The sequence below is a fragment of the Hylobates moloch genome, unplaced genomic scaffold, assembly GCF_009828535.3.
Source record: "Hylobates moloch isolate HMO894 unplaced genomic scaffold, HMol_V3 SCAFFOLD_11, whole genome shotgun sequence".
In the NCBI taxonomy this organism is placed as follows: Eukaryota; Metazoa; Chordata; class Mammalia; order Primates; family Hylobatidae; genus Hylobates; species Hylobates moloch.
Window position 1 is genome coordinate 39,889,113 of NW_026652286.1, and position 20,040 is coordinate 39,909,152.

The 20,040-nt window shown below is 39.7% G+C and overlaps 1 protein-coding gene across 1 annotated transcript in view; it reads left to right on the top strand.

Annotated features, from left to right (window-relative positions):
• The window catches only part of NLRP10 (NLR family pyrin domain containing 10), a 10,568-nt gene extending 4,156 nt beyond the window's left edge, over positions 1 to 6,412 (top strand). The window contains exons 2-3 of the mRNA XM_032165859.2: positions 2,687 to 3,020; positions 4,593 to 6,412. Of these exons, the coding sequence (XP_032021750.1) occupies positions 2,732 to 3,020; positions 4,593 to 6,412 (2,109 nt within the window). The 5' untranslated portion in view covers positions 2,687 to 2,731. The remainder of the gene's footprint in view (positions 1 to 2,686; positions 3,021 to 4,592) is intronic.
• Positions 6,413 to 20,040: the final 13,628 nt, after the last annotated feature.

The following is a 20,040-nucleotide window of genomic DNA, read 5'->3' on the forward strand; positions in this document are numbered from 1 at the left end:
AATGTCAGAATTTAAAAAAATAAGTTCAAATACTGAAAATCTAAGACTTCCTTTGTTGCCCAGGTTGGAGTGCAATGGTGCAATCTCAGCTCACTGCAACCTCCACCTCCTGGGTTCAAGCAATTCTCCTGCCTCAGCCTCCCAAGTAGCTGAGATTACGGGCATGCACCATGATTCCCGGCTAATTTGTGTGTTTTTAGTAGAGACAGGGTTTCACCATGTTGATCAGGCTGGTCTCAAACTCCTGACATCAAATGATCCACGCACCTCAGTCTCCCAAAGTGCTGGGATTACAGGCGTGAGCCACCGGGCCTGGCCTGTTTTTCTCCTTGTTTGAATTCCTACTTCATGGAGCTCCTATCTTCTTCCTTTTTTCATTCTCCAGTGATTTCAACAACTTAGAGAAATGGTGCACTGGTGGAGGATACGGTGGTGACAGTGCTTCAATTCTTTCGTCTCTCTAGTCAAACTGCCCCAGCCTGGGCTGGGGTTAAGTGGTAGAGGAGGAGTGTGGGTTTCAGGGAGGGACTTGGGAAGTCTCCTGGGTTCTTTTTCTCTTGGTGACAGAATAGTTCATGCCTTCCACCCCTCCCTTGTTTCTCAACTTCAACATTTGAAAAAATGAGGTCAAATTTCCCACTGGTGAGCAATTGCCCATCCCATTGACAGTCATCCCACTGACAGTCAGTGGGTGGTTCTGCTTCACAGAGGCTTGGGGCAGGTGGGGAGGGGCCCTTCTGTTCCAGGCCTACATATATGAGGAACTGTTAGGTACCAGCACCACCAAACAGAAGTGAACTAGTGAGTATGGGCTAAGAGAGCCCAGACTTGGACCTGTAGAACTGTCTGACCAGGAAAGGAGATCTGTTTCATCTCAGTCCCCAGGCTTTGCTTACTGGGCTGCTGGATCAGGGAGCTGAGTTCTCCCTGCCTCACCTCCAGCTCTCCAAGTCTGAACTGTGGCAAGCAGCCTAGACTGGACATCTTCTTGGCAGGTTCTAGTGTTGTCTTTTCTTTCCTGAATTATTAAATAGCTCTGCCAACATCAGAAATTTGCAGGGAAGCCCTGAGTCTTCCCATGCAGCCTGAAGCTTTGTTGTAAATTCATCCCGCTTTCACAGGCCTGCTTTTCCAAACTGGCCTATGACTCACAGCCAAAGTCCCATGTGTCCTAACATGTTCCAAACATTTTCTTTCTCTGTCAGTATGTAGTCAAAATGTTGGTATTTGAATCGCAACAACTCTCTGTGTTCCCAAATTCTCTTTTGAACACTCTCAATGATGAATGTGACATTGTACTACTGAGATAGGTTCCCTATGGGCCTTAGGTCACAGGTGTATTTCTGGATTCTGAAGGCTTTCTATTAATTGTTGCTTTTCTTTTCCAAAGACTGCCACCTGGCCTACATTTTAGTTCTACATTAGAAACACAACTCAAAATCCTGCTCTCCTTTCCCCGTTACTTTAGTATTTATACATGTCTCCAGTTTCTGGTAACATTTAGCCTCACTTCCTGGTTCCTGACTCTGTCTTCTATTTGTTTATCTTTTGAGTTTTTTCTGTCTCTCTCTTCCACCCAGGGCATAGATCACAGTTTAAATCCTGCCTCTTTGCCCAGTGGCCTAGCTCTGGAAAACTCTGAAAAACCATTTTTCTCTGACTGCCAAATTTCTCATGTGGAACAGTACCTGAGATGATTTCTGAGATGATCAAAAAGGATATGTGAATCACCTGGCACAAAGTCAGCACTCACAGGTGGTGGTTCCTCTTCGCATCATTATCTGGATTTGTTTTCTTATTTGAATTAGGAGACTTCTAGCTTTGCAATCCATGTGTGACTGAGGCCAGGAGGCTGACATGTGAGGCCAATGGGTTGAGTGTAGATTTTTTTTACCTTCTTGCCATACCACAGCAGTTCCAGCAAATGTGCTCCAGCTCTCTATAGGTTCACACAGCCAGGGACAGGCTCACTTTTAAAACTTAAAACTTGGCCGGGCACAGTAGCTCATGCCTGTAATCCCAGCACTTTGGGAGGCCAAAGTGGGCAGATCACCTGAGGTCAGGAGATCGAGTCTAGCCGGGCCAATATGGTGAAACCCCATCTCTACTAAAAATACAAAAGTGAGCTGGGCGTGGTGGTGGGCACCTATAATTCCGGCTACTTGGGAGGCTGAGGCAGGAGAATTGCTTGAATGCGGGATACGGAGGTTGCAGTGAGCTGAGATCATGCCACTGCTCCCCAGCCTGGGCAACAGAAGGAGACTCTGTCTCCAAAAAAAAAAAATAAATAAATAAAAAACTTAAAGTTTTTTTTCTTAATCCATCCATCTAAGGAGGCATACAGAGCCTAATAAAGAATGTTTGTGAGAGGGAAAGAGGAAGGGAGCGAGGAGAGAGAGAGAGAGAGAGACAGAGATAGAGTTTGGGAGAGAGAGAGAGAGAGATTGAGAGATTAACATACCTACGTACTTTCCTACCCATTTGCCAACACAGTCACGTGTCACCGGACAAAGAGGCAGAGGGGAATGACTAGGAAAACTCCCCTGCTGTTTCATCTGCTTGTCTTTCTTGGAGCTTTGCACATGTATCTCATCTCTCCCTGGCCTCCGCTCTGTAGCTTGCCAAGCCCCCAGAAAGCAGCGTGGGCCTCTCAGCAGTGGACCTCTCCTTTTGCCTCTTTCTCCAGGTCACTGGTCTTCTGGTCTGGACTTGACCCTTCCCTCAGATCACCATGGCCATGGCCAAGGCCAGAAACCCCCGGGAGGCATTGCTGTGGGCCTTGAGTGACCTTGAGGAGAACGATTTCAAGAAGTTAAAGTTCTACTTACGGGATATGACCCTGTCTGAGGGCCAGCCCCCACTGGCCAGAGGGGAGTTGGCGGGCCTGATTCCAGTGGACCTGGCAGAATTACTGATTTCAAAGTATGGAGAAAAGGAGGCTGTGAAAGTTGTCCTGAAGGGCTTGAAGGTCATGAACCTGTTGGAACTTGTGGACCAGCTCAGCCACATTTGTCTGCATGGTGAATGTGGAGCGGGGGAAGGGGAGGGCAGGATGGCACTGGGACTCCCCTCCCGCCATGGCATTTCCAGAGCTGCCTGTAGCCTTGTACCTTATGCCTTCTGTCACCTTGTCCTCTAGTCCCTGGTGCCCCAGAGTCCTTGGTGGGCCCCAAGCCCACCTGAGGTCTCCAACAACTGTCAGGAGGGGGACTGAGCCAAAGCTGGGATTTATTTAAGAAAAGACTAGTCTTTCTTCCCCACCTCCTACCTCCAGTTGCAGTGGCAGAGAAGGGGAGAGTCTGAAGAAAGGGGCTTAGAGACTGGGAGGGTGTTGGTGAAGGGATTTCCACTAACCAGAAGAAATAGCATCAGGATGTAGGGGTCAGACCTGCCCCTAGCTGCTTCCTGGCAGGCAGCTCAGGCTGCTTCTAAGTCTTCTGTGCCCCTGATCTCTCAAGGAACCACACTACAGAATGGGTGGTGTGGAACCTCATGGCCTCCTAGTTCTTCCTATGAGTGCCTGGGGGGAGAGGGGGATCTTTTGGTGCCTTTGCTCCCTCCCATAGGCACCTTTCATGCCTGAAAGCTCCTCTGCTACATACAAATGGGAGGGTTTCATGGACCCAGAGTCATGGCTCTTTCTGAGAAGCTGGTTTATCTTTAGCATTTGGCTTGTCCTTTCCCAAGAACAGGCTTATCTTACTCCCTTTTGTATTGCTATAACGGAATACCTGAGACTGGGTAATTTATAAAGAAAAGAGGTTTATTTGGCTCATGGTTTGGCAGGTGGTACAAGAGGCATATTGTCAACATTGACTTCTGATGAGGCCTCAGGAAGCTTTCAGTTATGGAAGAAGGCAAGGTCAGAGCTGGTGTGTCACATGGCAAGAGAGGGAGGAAGAGAGAGGGGAGGAGGTGCCAGGCTTTTTTAAACAACCAGCTCTTGTGTAGCTAATAGAGCAAGAACTCATTCATTACTGTGGGGAGCGCCCTAAGACATTCATGAGGGATTTGCCCCCATGACAAAAACAACTCCCACTAGGCCCTACCTCCAACATTGGGGATCACATTTCAACCTGAAATTTGGAGGGGACAAACATCCAAACTATATCAAGGTTCCTATCACTTCATCATCCTCAGGCATCCCTTTCCTTTCCCCTCTCTCCTCACCTCTTCACATGGAGACATTTCACATGAACACTCAGACATTCATGCATTCTCACACAGGCATTTTGCACTTACATGTATTCTTACAGACACACACTTGCTGATGCACACTGACATGACTTCCCTGCACAACAGTACACAAAGGTCCATGAGCACATGTGGATACCAGCATTCATGCACAAATATCCACACACACAGAACACACCCTTGCACACTCATACAGATGTGCATATGCATACTGCACCTGCACACACACACTCATGCACACATACAGTGGCCCCTCCCCATGAAGCCAGAACTATAATCTCAGCGAGATCCAAGTTGGAGACATACAAGAAGACTAATGAGCAGAGTCAGTTTGGAGGGGCCATTTTGCCTTCTAAAATTCCCATTTCACCACCTAACATCCCATTTGTTTGGCTCAGATTACAGAGAAATATACCGAGAGCATGTGTGCTGCCTCGAGGAATGGCAGGAAGCAGGAGTCAATGGCAGATACAACCAGGTGCTCCTGGTGGCCAAGCCCAGCTCAGAGAGCCCAGAATCACTTGCCTGCCCCAGCCTGGAGCAGGAGCTGGACTCTGTCATGGTGGAGGCTCTATTTGATTCAGGGGAAAAGCCCTCCCTGGCCCCATCCTTAGTTGTGCTACAGGGGTCGGCTGGCACTGGAAAGACAACTCTCGCCAGAAAAATGGTGTTGGACTGGGCCACCGGTACTCTGTACCCAGGCCGGTTTGATTATGTCTTTTATGTAAGCTGCAAAGAAGTGGTCCTGCTGCTGGAGAGCAAACTGGAGCAGCTCCTTTTCTGGTGCTGCGGGGACAATCAAGCCCCTGTCACAGAGATTCTGAGGCAGCCGGAGTGGCTCCTGTTCATCCTGGATGGCTTTGATGAGCTGCAGAGGCCCTTTGAAGAAAAGTTGAAGAAGAGGGGTTTGAGTCCCAAGGAGAGCCTGCTGCACCTTCTAATTAGGAGACATACACTCCCCACATGCTCCCTTCTTATCACCACCCGGCCCCTGACTTTGAGGAATCTGGAGCTCTTGCTGAAACAAGCACGCCTTGTCCATATCCTAGGCTTCTCTGAGGAGGACAGGGCCAGGTACTTCAGCTCCTATTTCACGGATGAGAAGCAAGCTGCCCATGCCTTCGACATTGTACAGAAAAATGACATTCTCTACAAAGCGTGTCAGATTCCAGGCATTTGCTGGATGGTCTGCTCCTGGCTGAAGGGGCAGATGGAGAGAGGCAAAGCTGTCTTAGAGACACCTAGAAACAGCACTGACATCTTCATGGCTTACGTCTCCACCTTCCTGCCGCCCGATGATGATGGGGGCTACTCCGAGCTTTCCCGGCACAGGGTCCTGAGGAGTCTGTGCTCCCTAGCTGCTGAAGGGATTCAGCACCAGAGGTTCCTATTTGAAGAAGCTGAGCTAAGGAAACATAATTTAGATGGCCCCAGGCTTGCTGCTTTCCTGAGTAGTAACGACTACCAATTGGGACTTGCCATCAAGAAGTTCTACAGCTCCCGCCACATCAGCTTCCAGGACTTTTTTCATGCCATGTCTTACCTGGTGAAAGAGGACCAAAGCCGGCTGGGGAAAGAGTCCCGCAGAGAAGTGCAAAGGCTGCTGGAGGTAAAGGAGCAGGAAAGGAATGATGAGATGACCCTCACTATGCAGTTTTTATTGGACATATCGAAAAAAGACAGCTTCTCGAACTTGGAGCTCAAGTTCTGCTTCAGGGTTTCTCCCTGTTTAGCGCAGGATCTGAAGCATTTTAAAGAACAGATGGAATCTATGAAGCACAACAGGACCTGGGATTTGGAATTCTCCCTATATGAAGCTAAAATAAAGAATCTGGTAAAAGGTATTCAGATGAACAATGTATCATTCAAGATAAAACATTCAAATGAAAAGAAATCACAGAGCCAGAATTTATTTTCTGTCAAAAGCAGCTTGAGTCACGGACCTAAGAAGGAGCAAAAATGTCCTTCTGTCCATGGACAGAAGGAGGGCAAAGATAATATAGCAGGAACACAAAAGGAGGCTTCTACTGGAAAAGGCAGAGGGACAGAGGAAACAGATGAGGAAGTTAGGTGCAGTGGGATGGGAAGCAGGGAAATGGGGACAATCACGCTGAAGGGTTGGAGGAATGAAGGGGTGAAGGGACAGACAGGAAGATGGGGAAAGACAGACAAAGTTAAAAAGGATGGAGAGAGGAGAATCAAGACTAATGGGTACTAGAAGGAGTGAAGGACAAAAGAACGAATAGAAAAGAGAATTAGATTCGAGACGATCAGAAGATATAAACATAGGACCTGGGCAAATGTGCAGTGAGTCCTTAGGAACAGCCCCATGCACCACCAAGTTCTTTAGTACCATCCCCAGAGGCTGTTTATAACTTCCTACAGTATAGAGTACAGTTTCCATAGCTCCTCTTATATGTTAATGACCAAGCATTTGATTCTGACATTTTACTCTTTCCTATACAATATACTATTTCCTGGTTATTTCAGAGAGGGCTTCTGGAAACATTTCCAGGAATTCTTTCTACAGCCTAAAGCTATAGGGTTACAGACATGTAAGAAAGGCAAGGATTATACATTTTGAATTCATCATGCTGTGTCCAGACCTGTGCAAAAACCTGGCATAGAATAGTGTGTAGTAGGCCGGGCGCGGTGGCTCACGCTTGTAATCCCAGCACTTTGGGAGGCCGAGGCAGGCGGATCACGAGGTCAGGAGATCGAGACCAGGGTGAAACCCCGTCTCTACTAAAAATACAAAAAAAATTAGCCGGGCATGGTGGCGGGTGCCTGTAGTCCCAGCTACTCGGAGAGGCTGAGGCAGGAGAATGGCGTGAACCCGGGAGGCGGAGCTTGCAGTGAGCCGAGATTGCGCCACTGCACTCCAGCCTGGGCGACCGAGCGAGACTCCGTCTCAAAAAAAAAAAAAAATAAAATAAAAAATAAAATAAAATAGAATAGTGTGTAGTAAAGGTTTATTGAATGTGTGTCTAGGGACCTCTTTGTCCTCAATCTGAAATTAAGTTTATATAATTAAAGATTTTGATACATGGATGTTGGCAATTGGGAGAAGGAAAGGATAAATTTGGAGTTACATACCAAGGCTCCACCAGATGAAAATAGTGCCTGACTGTGGATTTCACGGGCAACAAAAGCAAATGTAACACAAGAACTTATATTGGTGTTATAAGCATGTCAAAATTATGCAAGGGATAATATAACAGTTTTATGGGCTAGAAATAATAAACATAAATTACTTATAGTCATTATTGCTAGTTGACTATGCACAAAATATCATTGATGTGAGAATCAGTGTGTTTTACTGGAAAGATTAGGAACACTGGTTGTAATAAACCTGGTTCTAAATACTGGATCTAAATACTGGATCTGCCATTTTCTAGCTATATACCTTTGCTCAATTACTTATCTTTTCCAAGAGTCAGTTTAAAACAATTTATAAAATAAGAATTGTAACATTTATAATTTGGGGAAATATAAGGTTTAGACCTACTACTGCTACTGCTACTAGAGTAGCAGAAACCATGACAATAATAAAAGCTAACACATTTTAGAGCTGTTGTTGTGTGCCAGGTTTTGGGCAAGCATTTACATACACATACAGTTTAGTTTTCTCCCATTTTGAAAATGTACATAAATGTTCTATTGTGTCTTGGCCTCTTCCCCTCAACATCTAGTTTTTATATGTTACACATAATGTTGCCATAATTATTTTGAATGTCTTTTCTGCACATATATATTCATTTGTGTTGGATATACCTAAAACTGGAATTTCCAGGTCAAAGGATATATATGTCTTTGGCTATAGAAGATAAAAGTGAGCAATTTTTCGAAGTGGTTATATTAATCTTCTTTAATAGTGTGTAAGAGTTACCACTATTCCAAATCCTTGTCAACACTTAGTATTGTCAATCTTTTCACTTTAGCTATTCTTGTGGTTACATAATCATGGTTTTAATTTGCATTTTTCCTGTGAGTAATGAGGTTGTCTATACAAAACTTTATTGGCTATTTAGATACACCCTTTGGTGAATTGACTATTAACTTTTTTATTCATTTAAAAATGTTAACAATATCTCTCATGAGCGTATACGCAAAAACCCTCTACCAAATATGAGTAAATTGAATCCAAAAGTGTATAAAAAGAATTATATATTATGACCAAGTGAGATTTATTTCAGGTGTATAAGGCTAGATCAGTATTTAAAAATTAATGTAATTTATCACATCAACAGGCTAAAGAAGTAAAATCATATGATCATATCAATAGATGCAGAAAAACATTTCCAACATCTATTTATGATAGAAACTCTCAACAAATTAGGAATATAGGGGAACTTCTTCAGTTTGATAAACAATATCTACAAAAGGCCTATGGCTAAAATCATACTTAATTGTGAGAAAGTAGATGCTTTCTCCATAAGATTGGGAACAAGGCAAGGATGCCTTTTCTCACCGCTCCTATTCAACTTTGTGCTGGACATCTTAGCAATGCAATAAAAGAAGAAAAGGATGCAGCCATAAAAAAGAATGAGATCATGTCCTTTGCAGGGACATGAATAGAGCTGGAGGCCATTATCCTTAGCAAATTAATGCAACAACAGGCAGCCAAATACCACATGTTCTCACTTATAAGTGGGAGTTAAATGATGAGAACACATGGACATATAGAGGGGAACAACACACATTGGGGCCTATCGAAGGCTGAGGGGTGGGAGGATCAGGAAAAATAACTAATGGGCAGTAGGTTCAACACCTGGCTGATGAAATAATGTGTACAACAAAACCCCGACACAAATTTACCTATGTAACGAACCTGCACATGTGCCCCTGAACTTAAAATAAAAGTTAAAAAAAGAAGAAAAGGAAATAGAAGATATAGTGATTGGGAGGGAAGAAATAACATGTCTTTGTTCACAGATGACAAAATTGTCTATGTAGAAAATGTCAAAGAATTTATTTTTTAAACCCTCTGGAACTAATAAGTAATTATAGTAAGCTTGAAGGATACAAGGCTAATATGCAAAATTCTATTGGTTTCTTATATACCAGCAATGAACACAACACCATCTACCTTAGCACGAAAAAATACTTACATATAAACCAATTAAATATTTAAAAGATCTCTATGAGGAAAACGACAACACTCTGAGGAAAGAAATCAAAGAAGCTGTAAATGAATGGGAAGATTTCCCATGTTCATGAATAGAAAGACTCAATATTGTTAAGATGTTAGTTTTCCCCAATTTGATCTGTAGATTCGATGCAATCCCAATCAAGATCCCAGCAAATAACTTTGTGGACATTGATAAGCTGATTCTAATGTTTATGTGCAAAGGCAAAAGACTCAGAATAGCCAATAAAATATTGAAGAAGAACAAAGTTGGAGGAGTGCTGCTATCCAACTTCTTCCTACTATAAAGCTACAGTAATCAAGACAGTATGGTGTTGTTAAAATAATAGAGAAATCACTGGAGTAGAACAGAGAACCAGAAACAAACCCACACAAAAATGGTCAATTGATCTTAGACAAAGGAGCAAAACAATTTAACGGAGAAAGTTTACTCTTTTCAACAAACAGTGCTGAAATAACTGGACATCCACATGTAAAAAAATGAATCTAGATGTAAAATACAAAAGTACTAATATAAACTGCTAGAAGATAATATAGGAGAAAATCTAGGTGACCTTGGGTTTGGTGATGACTTTTTAGATATAACAGCAAAAGCATGAATCATAAAAAAAGAATTAGTTGGCTTCATGAAAATTAAAAACTTTTGCTCTGTGAAAGACACTGTTAAGAGAATGAAAAGCCAAAGACTGGGAGAAAATATTTGCAAACACATATCTGATAGAAGACTTGGGTAAAAAAAATATACAAATAGCTCTTAAAACTCAATAATAAGTAAACAGTCTACTTAAAAAGTGAGTAGGAGGCCAAGGCTGGTGGATCACAAGGTCAAGAGATCGAGACCATCCTGGCCAACATGGTGAAACCCCATCTTTACTAAAAATACAAAAATTAGCTGGGCATGGTGGCGCACACCTGTAGTCCCAGCTACTCAGGAGACTGAGGCAGGAGAATTGCTTGAATCCGGGAGGTGGAGGTTGCAGTGAGCCGAGATCGCACCACTGCACTCCAGCCTGGCAATAGAGTGAGACTCGGTCTCAAAAAAAAAAAAAGGTGAGTAAAAAGATCGGAACAGGCAGTTTATTAAAGAAGATACACAGATGGCAAATAAATATTTGAAAAGATGCTCAACTTCATATGTCATTAGGGAATTGCAAACTAAAACCACAATAAGATACCATGACACCTCTGTTAGAATGGCTAACATCCCAAATCCTGGCAACACTAAATGCTTGTTAGGATGTGGATTAATGGGAGCCTTATTCATTGCTAGTCAGAATGCAAAATGGTACGGCCACTTTGAAAGACACTTTTGCAGTTTTTTACAAAGCTAAACATAGTTTTACTATATGTAAGATCTAGCAATTATGCTCCTAGATATTAACCCAAGTGAGTTGGAAACTTACGTCCACATAAAAACCTGCACATGAATATTTATAGCAGCTTTATTTGTAATTGCCCAAATTTGGAAGCAACCAAGATGTCCTTCAATAGGTGATGGATAAGCAAACTGTGATACATCCACATAATGGAATAGTATTCAGTGATAAAAATAAATGAGCAATTAAGGCATGAAAAGTTATGGAGGAGCCTTAAATGCAACTACTAAGTGAAAGAAGTCAGTCTGAAAAGGCTACATACTGTATAATTCCAAATATATGCTCTTATGAAAAATGAAAAACTATGGAGACAATTAAAAAATCAGTGGTTGCCAGGGGTTCAAGGAGAGTCAGGGAGAGATAACTAGGTGGAGGCACAGGCACTTTAGGATAGTAAAACTATTCTGTGTGATATTATAATGATGGAGTCATGACATAAATTTTTCAAAACCCATAGAGCTATACAATACAAAGAGTGAATCCTAATGTAAACTGTGGCTTGTACTTAATAATAGTGTATCAAAGTTGGTTCATCAGTGATCACAAATGTGTCACACTAATGCAAGATGTTAATAAGAGAAACTTTGTGAGGGGTTGGTGGTGGTGGAGAGGGTATATAGGAACTTTCTGTACTTAAAAAAATTTTACTGAAGTATAATTAGTTTAATACAATAAATTGCGCATATTTAATATATAAAATTTGATGAATTTGTACATACACATACATCTGTGAAACCATCACTACAGTCAAGGTAGAAGACATAACAATCCTCCAAAAATGTTCCCGTGTCCGTTTTTCTTTTTGTGTGTGTTAAAAAAACAACACGAAATTTACCCTCTTATAAATTTTTAAGCACATAATACAGTATTGTTGACTATATGTGGGAATTCTGTACTTCCCACTCAATTTTTCTTTAAACCTAAAATTGCTCTTGAAAAACTAAGGAAATCTGAATAAAGTATGGACTTCAGTTAATAAAAATATATTTAACTTTACTGATATATAGGATATTAAAAATATTCTGGGTGTTAGGTTATCAGTTAATATGTGTCACACATATCTCTTCTTTTTTTTTGGCTTTTTTTCAGTCTCCTGATGCCTTTTGATAAAGGAGTTCTTAATTTACTCATTTTTTCTTTTATGATTAATAATTTTATTTTCTGTTTAAGACATTTTCTATCCTGAGAATATAAAATAATCTTCTATATAAACTTCCAGAAACTTTATTGCTTTACTTAACATATTTAGTCTCATAAACCACTAGGAATTAATTTTTGTGTATGATGTGAGATAAAGTTTTATTTTTTCCCACTAGCAATAATCAGGTGATCTAATACTATTTATCCAAGAGATCAACCTTTCTCCACAGTTCTGCAGTATCACCTTCATCATAAATCAAGTGTACATAAGTCTCTTCTGATCTCTCTATTCTTTTCCATTGATCTATTTGTAGATTCTCATGGCAAATACCATGCAGTTTTTATTATGGTAGCTTTGTAATAAGTCTTGCCACCTGGTAGTGGAAGAACAACAACTTTTCTTCCGGATTTTTGTGGCTATTTTAGGTCCTTCACATCTACACTTAAATTTTAGAAGCAGTTTGTCAATTTATAAGAAAAACATTAGGATTTTAGGGTTTTGATTGAAATTGCATGCAATCTATAGATCAAATCTGGGAGGACTGACAATTTTATAATATTGATCCTTCTAATCCATGTACATTGATTGTATATAGCTCTACTTTTTATATACATTTGATGTCTCACAGCAATATTTTGTAGTTCATATCTTTTGATGGTATTTAATATAATTCTAAGTGTGATTCTTAAATTTTTATTTTCTAATTGCTTTTACAACTAGCTTTTTATCAATCTAATTTTTTTTGTATGTTGATCTTCTATACTGTCATTTCCCCAAATTTACTTATTTTTTAATAGTTTAAGAGCAGACTTTTCGGACCTTATATTGACACATTATGTTGTCTGCAAATAATGACAGTTTAATTTCTTCATTTTTAATCACTGTAGCTTTAACTTATTTTTGGTGCAAATTGTGTTTATCTGTAGATTCTGGTCTTATTTCATTAGACTTTTCTTGAAAAAAAATTTTTTTTTTTTTGAGACAGAGTTTCACTCTTGTCACCCAGGCTAGAGTGCAGTGGCATGATCTCAGTTCACTGCAACCTCTGCCTCCCAGGTTTAAACAATTCTCCTGCCTCAGCCTCCGGGGTAGCTGGGATTACAGGCATCTGCCACCACACCTGGCTAATTTTTGTATTTTTTAGGAGACACGGGGTTTCACCATGTTGGTCAGGCTGGTCTTGAACTCCTGAATTCAGGTGATCCACCGGCCTTGGTCTCCCAAAGTGTTGGGATTACAGGCGTGAGCCACCATGCCCGGCCTTCTTGAATTTTAAAAAATAATTTTGCTGGGTGTGGTGGCACGCACCTGTAATCCCAGCACTCTGGAGGCTAAAGTGGGAGGATTACCTGAGTTTAGGAGTTGGAGGACGGCCTGGGCAACATAGCAAGAGCCTGTCTTTAAAAAATAAATGTATATATGAATGTATAATTTTGTATTTCTTCTTCAAAGAGATCAGTTATATACATTGGATTTTCTTGGTTTGCTTTCCAAGTCTAAAACTTTTCTGTGGTCATTTAAACCTTTTATTTTCTGTTTTATTTTTCTTTATTCTATTTTCTATTTGTCGCTATGTTTTGGCAAAGAGGAGTCATTACTAAAATGGTGTCCCTATTTGAATCATTAAAGAGGAGTATGCAGGAAACGTAGGTAGGACATCTGTGTCAACCTGTGCATTGGTCACCAGTCTGAGCTGTGCGTTTGTATTGCCCCTGTATTTGTGTACTTTAACAATTGTGTAAATAATAACTTCATAATGACTTCTAAAAAAAAAGTATGTTCTTCTCTTTAATGGTTCTGATAGGGACACCATTGTAGTAATAATTTCATTTGTTATTCAATATCCTTTGTGAACTCTGGTAGCTAGTATTTTATAACTTTCATTTTTTTAACTATATATTTCCTTAATGCTTATATTTGTGCTTTGTACTCTTGTTTTAGAGGAGCAGTTTCTTCATAGGTATTTAAAATTATTGGCTTTTCTTTTTTGGCCACAATTTTTACTGGCTTCATAGCAACATTTTTATAGTCACTGTTCTTAATATGCTATTTCCTCCCTGAAACTTTTTTTTCCTTATAGTCTCTGCTTCAATATCATGCTGTTTCTCTTTTGATTATTTCTCACATTTGAACAAGTTAACTTCTTTCTGTACCTTTTTTTGCGAAAAGGCTTTTTGGAGGAAGGGCTAGAGTCATTCAAGCCAACAGGGATTCTCTTGGTTAACACTAAAGTTCTTTAGAAGTTTGCTACTCAATATGTGGTTTGTGGCCCAGCCACACTGGCATCATCTGGGGGCTTGCTAAAAATGCAGAATCTCAAGGCCTACCCCAGAACTACTGAATTTGAATCTCCATTTTCAAAAGATCTTCTAGTGATTCACAGGCTCATTGAAGTGTGAGAAGAGGGGCTTTCTTTTTTGTCCTTAACAATTCTTTTTTTTTTTTTTTTGATACGGAATCTTGCTCTGTTGTCCAGGCTGGAGGGCAGTGGTGCGATCTCGGCTTACTGCAAGCTCCACCTTCTGGGTTCACGCCATTCTCCTGCCTCAGCCTCCCGAGTAGGTGGGACTACAGGCGCCCGCCACAGTGCCTGGCTAATTTTTTGTATTTTTAGTAGGGACGGGGTTTCACCATGTTAGCCAGGATGGTCTTGATCTCCTGACCTCGTGATCCGCCCTCCTCGGCCTCCCAAAGTGCTGGGATTACAGGCGTGAGCCACCGTGCCTGGCCAACAATTCTTAATCTTAGGTGAGTGCTATGACTTTCAGTGTCAGGAGTAAGGCCTTTTCAGTGATTTTACTTCTCTCCTAGCAATATATTTCTTTTGCTTATTATTTGGTGTTTCTTAGACTGACTGGGGGTGGGAAAAAGAGCTTTTTTGGTAGTTCTTATGCATGTTAGTCTTAGGCAGGTGCTATGACCCTGAGTCTCAGGAGTAGGGGTTGCCTTGACCCTGCCCTAAGAATAGGAGACATCTAATAGTATTGGTATGTGATCCTTGGCCCAGAACTTTTTCCTGCCCCTATTCTAAGGGATAGAAGATATTTTTTCTTTTACCCTTCCTCGGACGGCAATGTATCTTTACTTGTGCCCTGGGGTGACAGTTAGATATATTAATACATATAAATAATGTTTTATATATATTATTATATCTAATAATATATAATACAAATTATATATAATAAAGTGCATATATTTTAATAATGTAAAATATTAAATTATGGTATAAACACAAAATTTACAATCTTAATCACTTAAGTGTAGAGTTCAGTAGTGTTAAGTATATTTGTATTATAATTATTTTAAATTTGAAATTATTGTAGAATTATAGAAAAGTTTCAAAAATACTACAGAGAGATCCTGGTACAATATCACATGCCTGTAGTCCCAGCTACCCAGGAGGCTGAAGTGGGAGTATGTCTTGAGCCCAGGTATTTGAGTCCAACCTGGGCAACATAGTGAGATCCCATCTTTAAAAAACAAAAACAAAAAACTATAAAGAAGTTCCTGTTCCTGTATATTCTTCACCCAGATTCTACTTATGTTAACATCATACATAAACATAGTATAGTTATTAAAACTAAGCAATTAGCATTGGTTTAATGCTATTAGCTTAACTACAGACATTATTTGGATTTCACCAGTTTTTACACTAATGTTCCTTTTATGTTCTAGAATCTAATCCAGGATCCCACTTTGCATTTAGCTGTCATGTCTTCTTAGTCTCCAATCTCTGACAGACATTCCCTTTATCTTTCCTTTTCTTCCTACATGACCTTGACTCCTTTGAAAAGTACTGGTCAGGTAAACTGCAGAATGCTCCTCCATTTGGATTTGTCTGATGTTTTGAAGTTACACATTTTTGAGAAAAATGCTACAGAGATGATGTGTCCTTCTTAGTGCATCATATTAGGAGGTACACGATGTTAATATGTGTTATTATTGGAAATGTTACTTTGGTCACTTTGTTAAAGTGGGGTCTGCCAGGCTTCTCCACGTTTAAGCTACTATTTTCCTTTTGTAAGTAATATATATTTTGGGGGAGACACTTTGAGACTATGTAAATGTCCTGATTTTCCTTAAAATTTCTCCCGTTAATTTTGGCATCTATTGGTGGGTCTTGATTACAGCTATTATTATTTGGCTAGAATGGTGACTTTCCTATTTTCCTCATTCCTTCTACATTTAGAAGGAATTAATTATAATTTTCTTTGTAAGGAATTCCCCCCATGTAAACTTTTTTCAAATATAATATTCACTGGGAAAGTGTAGAAATCATGGCAGTGAGATGACTTTCACAAAGTGTGTATTGCTGGTGTCACCATCACTGAGATCAAGAAATGGAACACACTGGAATTCTGGAACCCTCCTCATGCCCTCTACCAGTCACTACCTTGTCTCATTCCAAAGGTCACCACTATCTGGATTCTAATCTCATAGATGACTTTTGTCTGTTTTTAAACTTTATATAAGTGGAAATATATGATACATACTCTTTCGAGTTTGCTTTCTCTACTCTCCATTATGTTTTTGAGATTTACTCTTATTATTGCAGTGGTTCATTAATACTTCTTTGTATAATATTCTATCATTTCGCTAAACTACAATTTTCCCATTTACTGTTGATAAACATTTGAATTATTTCCAGTTTTTGGCTATTAAGTATAATGCTCTGAACTTTCTTGTGCATGTCTGTTGGTATATATGTGTATTAATTTCTGTTGGATATATGCAGGAGTGAAACTGCTGAATCGTAGGCCATGTGTACGTTCATCTTTAGATGACATTGCCAAATAGATATCCAAAGTGAATGTAATAATTTGCACTGCCATCAGAAATGTATGAGACAAGTGTCCAACAAACATGAAAAAATGCTCAATATCACTAATCATCAGAGAAATGTAAATCAAAACCATAATGAGATATCATTTCATACCAGCCAGAATGGCTATTACTAAACAGTTAAAACACAACAGATGCTGGCAAGGCTGTAGCGAAAAGGGAACACTTATATACTATTGGTGACAATGTAAATTGGTTCAGCCCCAGTGGAAAGCAGTTTATAAATTTCTCAAAGAAATAAAAATGAACTACCATTCCACCCAAAAATCTCATTTCTGGATATGTACCCAAAGGAGAATAAATCGTTCTACCAAAAAGACACCTGCACTCATATGTTTATTGCAGCACTATTCCAATAGCAAAGACTTGGAAACAACCTAGGTACCCATCAATGGTGCGTTGATAAAGAAAATGTGGTACATATACACCATGGAATACTACACAGCCATAAAAAGAATAAAATCATGTCTTTGGCAGCAAAATGAATGCAGGTGGAGGCCATTATCCTAAACAAATTAATGCAGAAACAGAAAACCAAATGTTGCATGTTCTCACTTATAAGTGCGAGGTAAACCCTGGATGCACATGGACACAAAGATGGGAACAATACACACTGGGACTCCAAAAAGACGAAAGGAGAGATGGGGGCAAGGGCTGAAAAACTTCCTGTAGGGTACTATGCTCACTATCTGCGTGACAGGATCAATAGAAGCTGAAACTTCAGCATCACGCAATATACTCTTATAACAAATATGCACTCATTTCCCCTGAATCTAAAATAAAAATTAAAATGAAAAAAGAAATGTATGAGAGTTCTAGTTGTTCCACATCTTTGCTAAAAGATGGTAAGATAAGTGTCTAGGGAACACACTCTGCTTCCACTACCCCAACTTGCATCACTCTAGTATATATTTGAGGTGGGAAGAAGAAGAATTTGAATAAGTTATAAGGTTGTATTTTTTTTTTTTTTTTTGTATTTGAGACGGAGTCTTGCACTGTCGCCCAGGCTGCAGTGCAGTGGCACGATCTCATCTCACTGCAAGCTCTACCTCCCAGGTTCACGCCATTCTCCTGCCTCAGCCTACCGAGTAGCTGGGATTACGGGCACCCGCCACCACGCCCGGCTAATTTTTTTTCTATTTTGAGTAGAGACAAGGTTACACCGTGTTACCCAGGGTGGTCCTGATCTCCTGGCCTGGTGATCCGCCCACCTCCACCTCCCAAAGTGCTGGGATTACAGGCGTGAGCTACTGTGCCAGGCCAAGTTTAGATTTTTAAAGAGATTAAATTCTTAATAGTAGGATGAAACTAGTTTAACAACTAACTAGCTGAAAACATACATAAGTCTGCCCAAGATGTCATCAGGAGAAATACTATGCAATGGGAAAGGATTTTTTCATGATCTAATTGGTAATAGTTACTGGAAGAAACAAAAACACCACATGCTCCAATGAGTTAGAATTTCTTGGTAAAAATTGCATGTAGTTGTTGAGTCTTCTAGCCTTTAAGTCTTGTATTTTTTTCTAATAATTTCTTTGTCTTTCTGTGTTGCATTTTGGGGATACAAACTTAATTTTTGCTATTGTGGCTATAATGAAATTAATGGTCCCTATTGTGAAATCTCACCAATGCTAGAGCTTATATACATGAAATCTGCATTTATGGACATCATCCTAAATCTTATGATTTTTTTCTTGCTAAAATTCTTGTCATATATTTGTCTTTTATGGGTACAGCCAATGTCACTTATTACAAGTGAAATCTGGCTACTCCTTAGAAAATAAGAAACTTAAATCTCTGTCCTATTTTCTGCTCATCTCTCTGCTAATCTGTTGAACTACAGTTTGAGATCTAAAGTGTACTTAGGAAACTGGAGAAGAAAGTGGTTTTACACACACTGTGGTGTTATTTGGTTGTAGGCCATTGCACACAATTTGGATTTGTAAAGATAAAAAGGACTGTGTATTTTGGCAATACCATAGATCAGAGATATTTCTCCAGGTTAGTTCATTTGGTCTAATTCATCCTTTTAAGTCACTGCATAATATTGAGTATCGCACTATTTATACAATAACACAGTATTTGTTGGCTATCAGTTTCATTTTTTTTGCCACAACAAACTATGATGCAATAAACAGCTGTATGCATATATATCCCAAGGGGGAGAGCTGGTTCAAGGAGTAAATGTGCTTTTAATTTTAACAGATATAGTATTGCTACATTACTTTCTGAAAAGTTTCTACTTTAGGTAAGCCTGAAGATATACTCAATGCCACCATCTTGGGAAAGCACCCAGATACCACCAAATAGAGATAGGATTTTCATTTCTGTAGCTAAAAACTTATCTGTGAATGACTTGGGAAAGTTAGTTCAAACTTGGGAGGGTCAAACTGGGAACCATCAGATTCTAAACTCCAAATGGGAATACACTTAGCCATTTAAGGGAATAATTCAGTTTGCTTCATGTAACCTGAGAATATGTTAAAAAAGAAAATTTTATGGGACATCTTTTTGTTGTCAGTACACTGGATGCTCACTGGAGATCCATTTCATATGAAGCTAAGTCACATAGACTCAAATTAATTCAAATCAATCAATTATGCTTTTTGTTGTTGTTCATTTATATCTCTGTTCAATTAATAAATCTACTATCTATCTAATTACCTTCCACCAACACATGATAGGCACAGGGGCTTTAAAACTGAATAATCCCTGCCCTTGAGGGACTCACAGTCTGTTGTAATCACAGGGTCTAAATGGCCACTGAATCCAAACTTTTATATGTATCTACTTTTACATGTATCTAAGACTAGGCTGATAAAAATAAGTTTGAGCTGTCAACATATGTTTGACTATGGGATGATTTAACAGGTGTATTGATCCATTCAGTCTTGTAGCCAGTCCCAGTGGAATGAATTTATGACTTTGCCAGATTGCCTGGGCAGGTGGATAGTGTCCTTGACCAGATTGGCTCTAATCACACCTTTGCTCATTAGACCCACTTTTTGTTGAAACAGCTTGAAGTCAATCTTCCCTCATTTTGAAGATGACATTATCATTTCCATAGAAGTAGGGATAATTATGAGACAATTATTTCAATCCAAATCTATTCATTTTAACACCTAGCACAATAAAAAAGTAGTAATTTTGAAACAAAACTCTGACAGTTTTCTGTGGAAAATATTAAAAAACCCACTATAATTGGGGAACAAATCCTAATGAACCTACCAGGCTTGCGTGCACACCTGTCCTAATCATCTCTGCCACTCTCTCCTTCACTCTTTGCTCTTTGGTTTTTGTAATGCATTAAGCCCTTTCTTCTTCATGTTATTTCATCT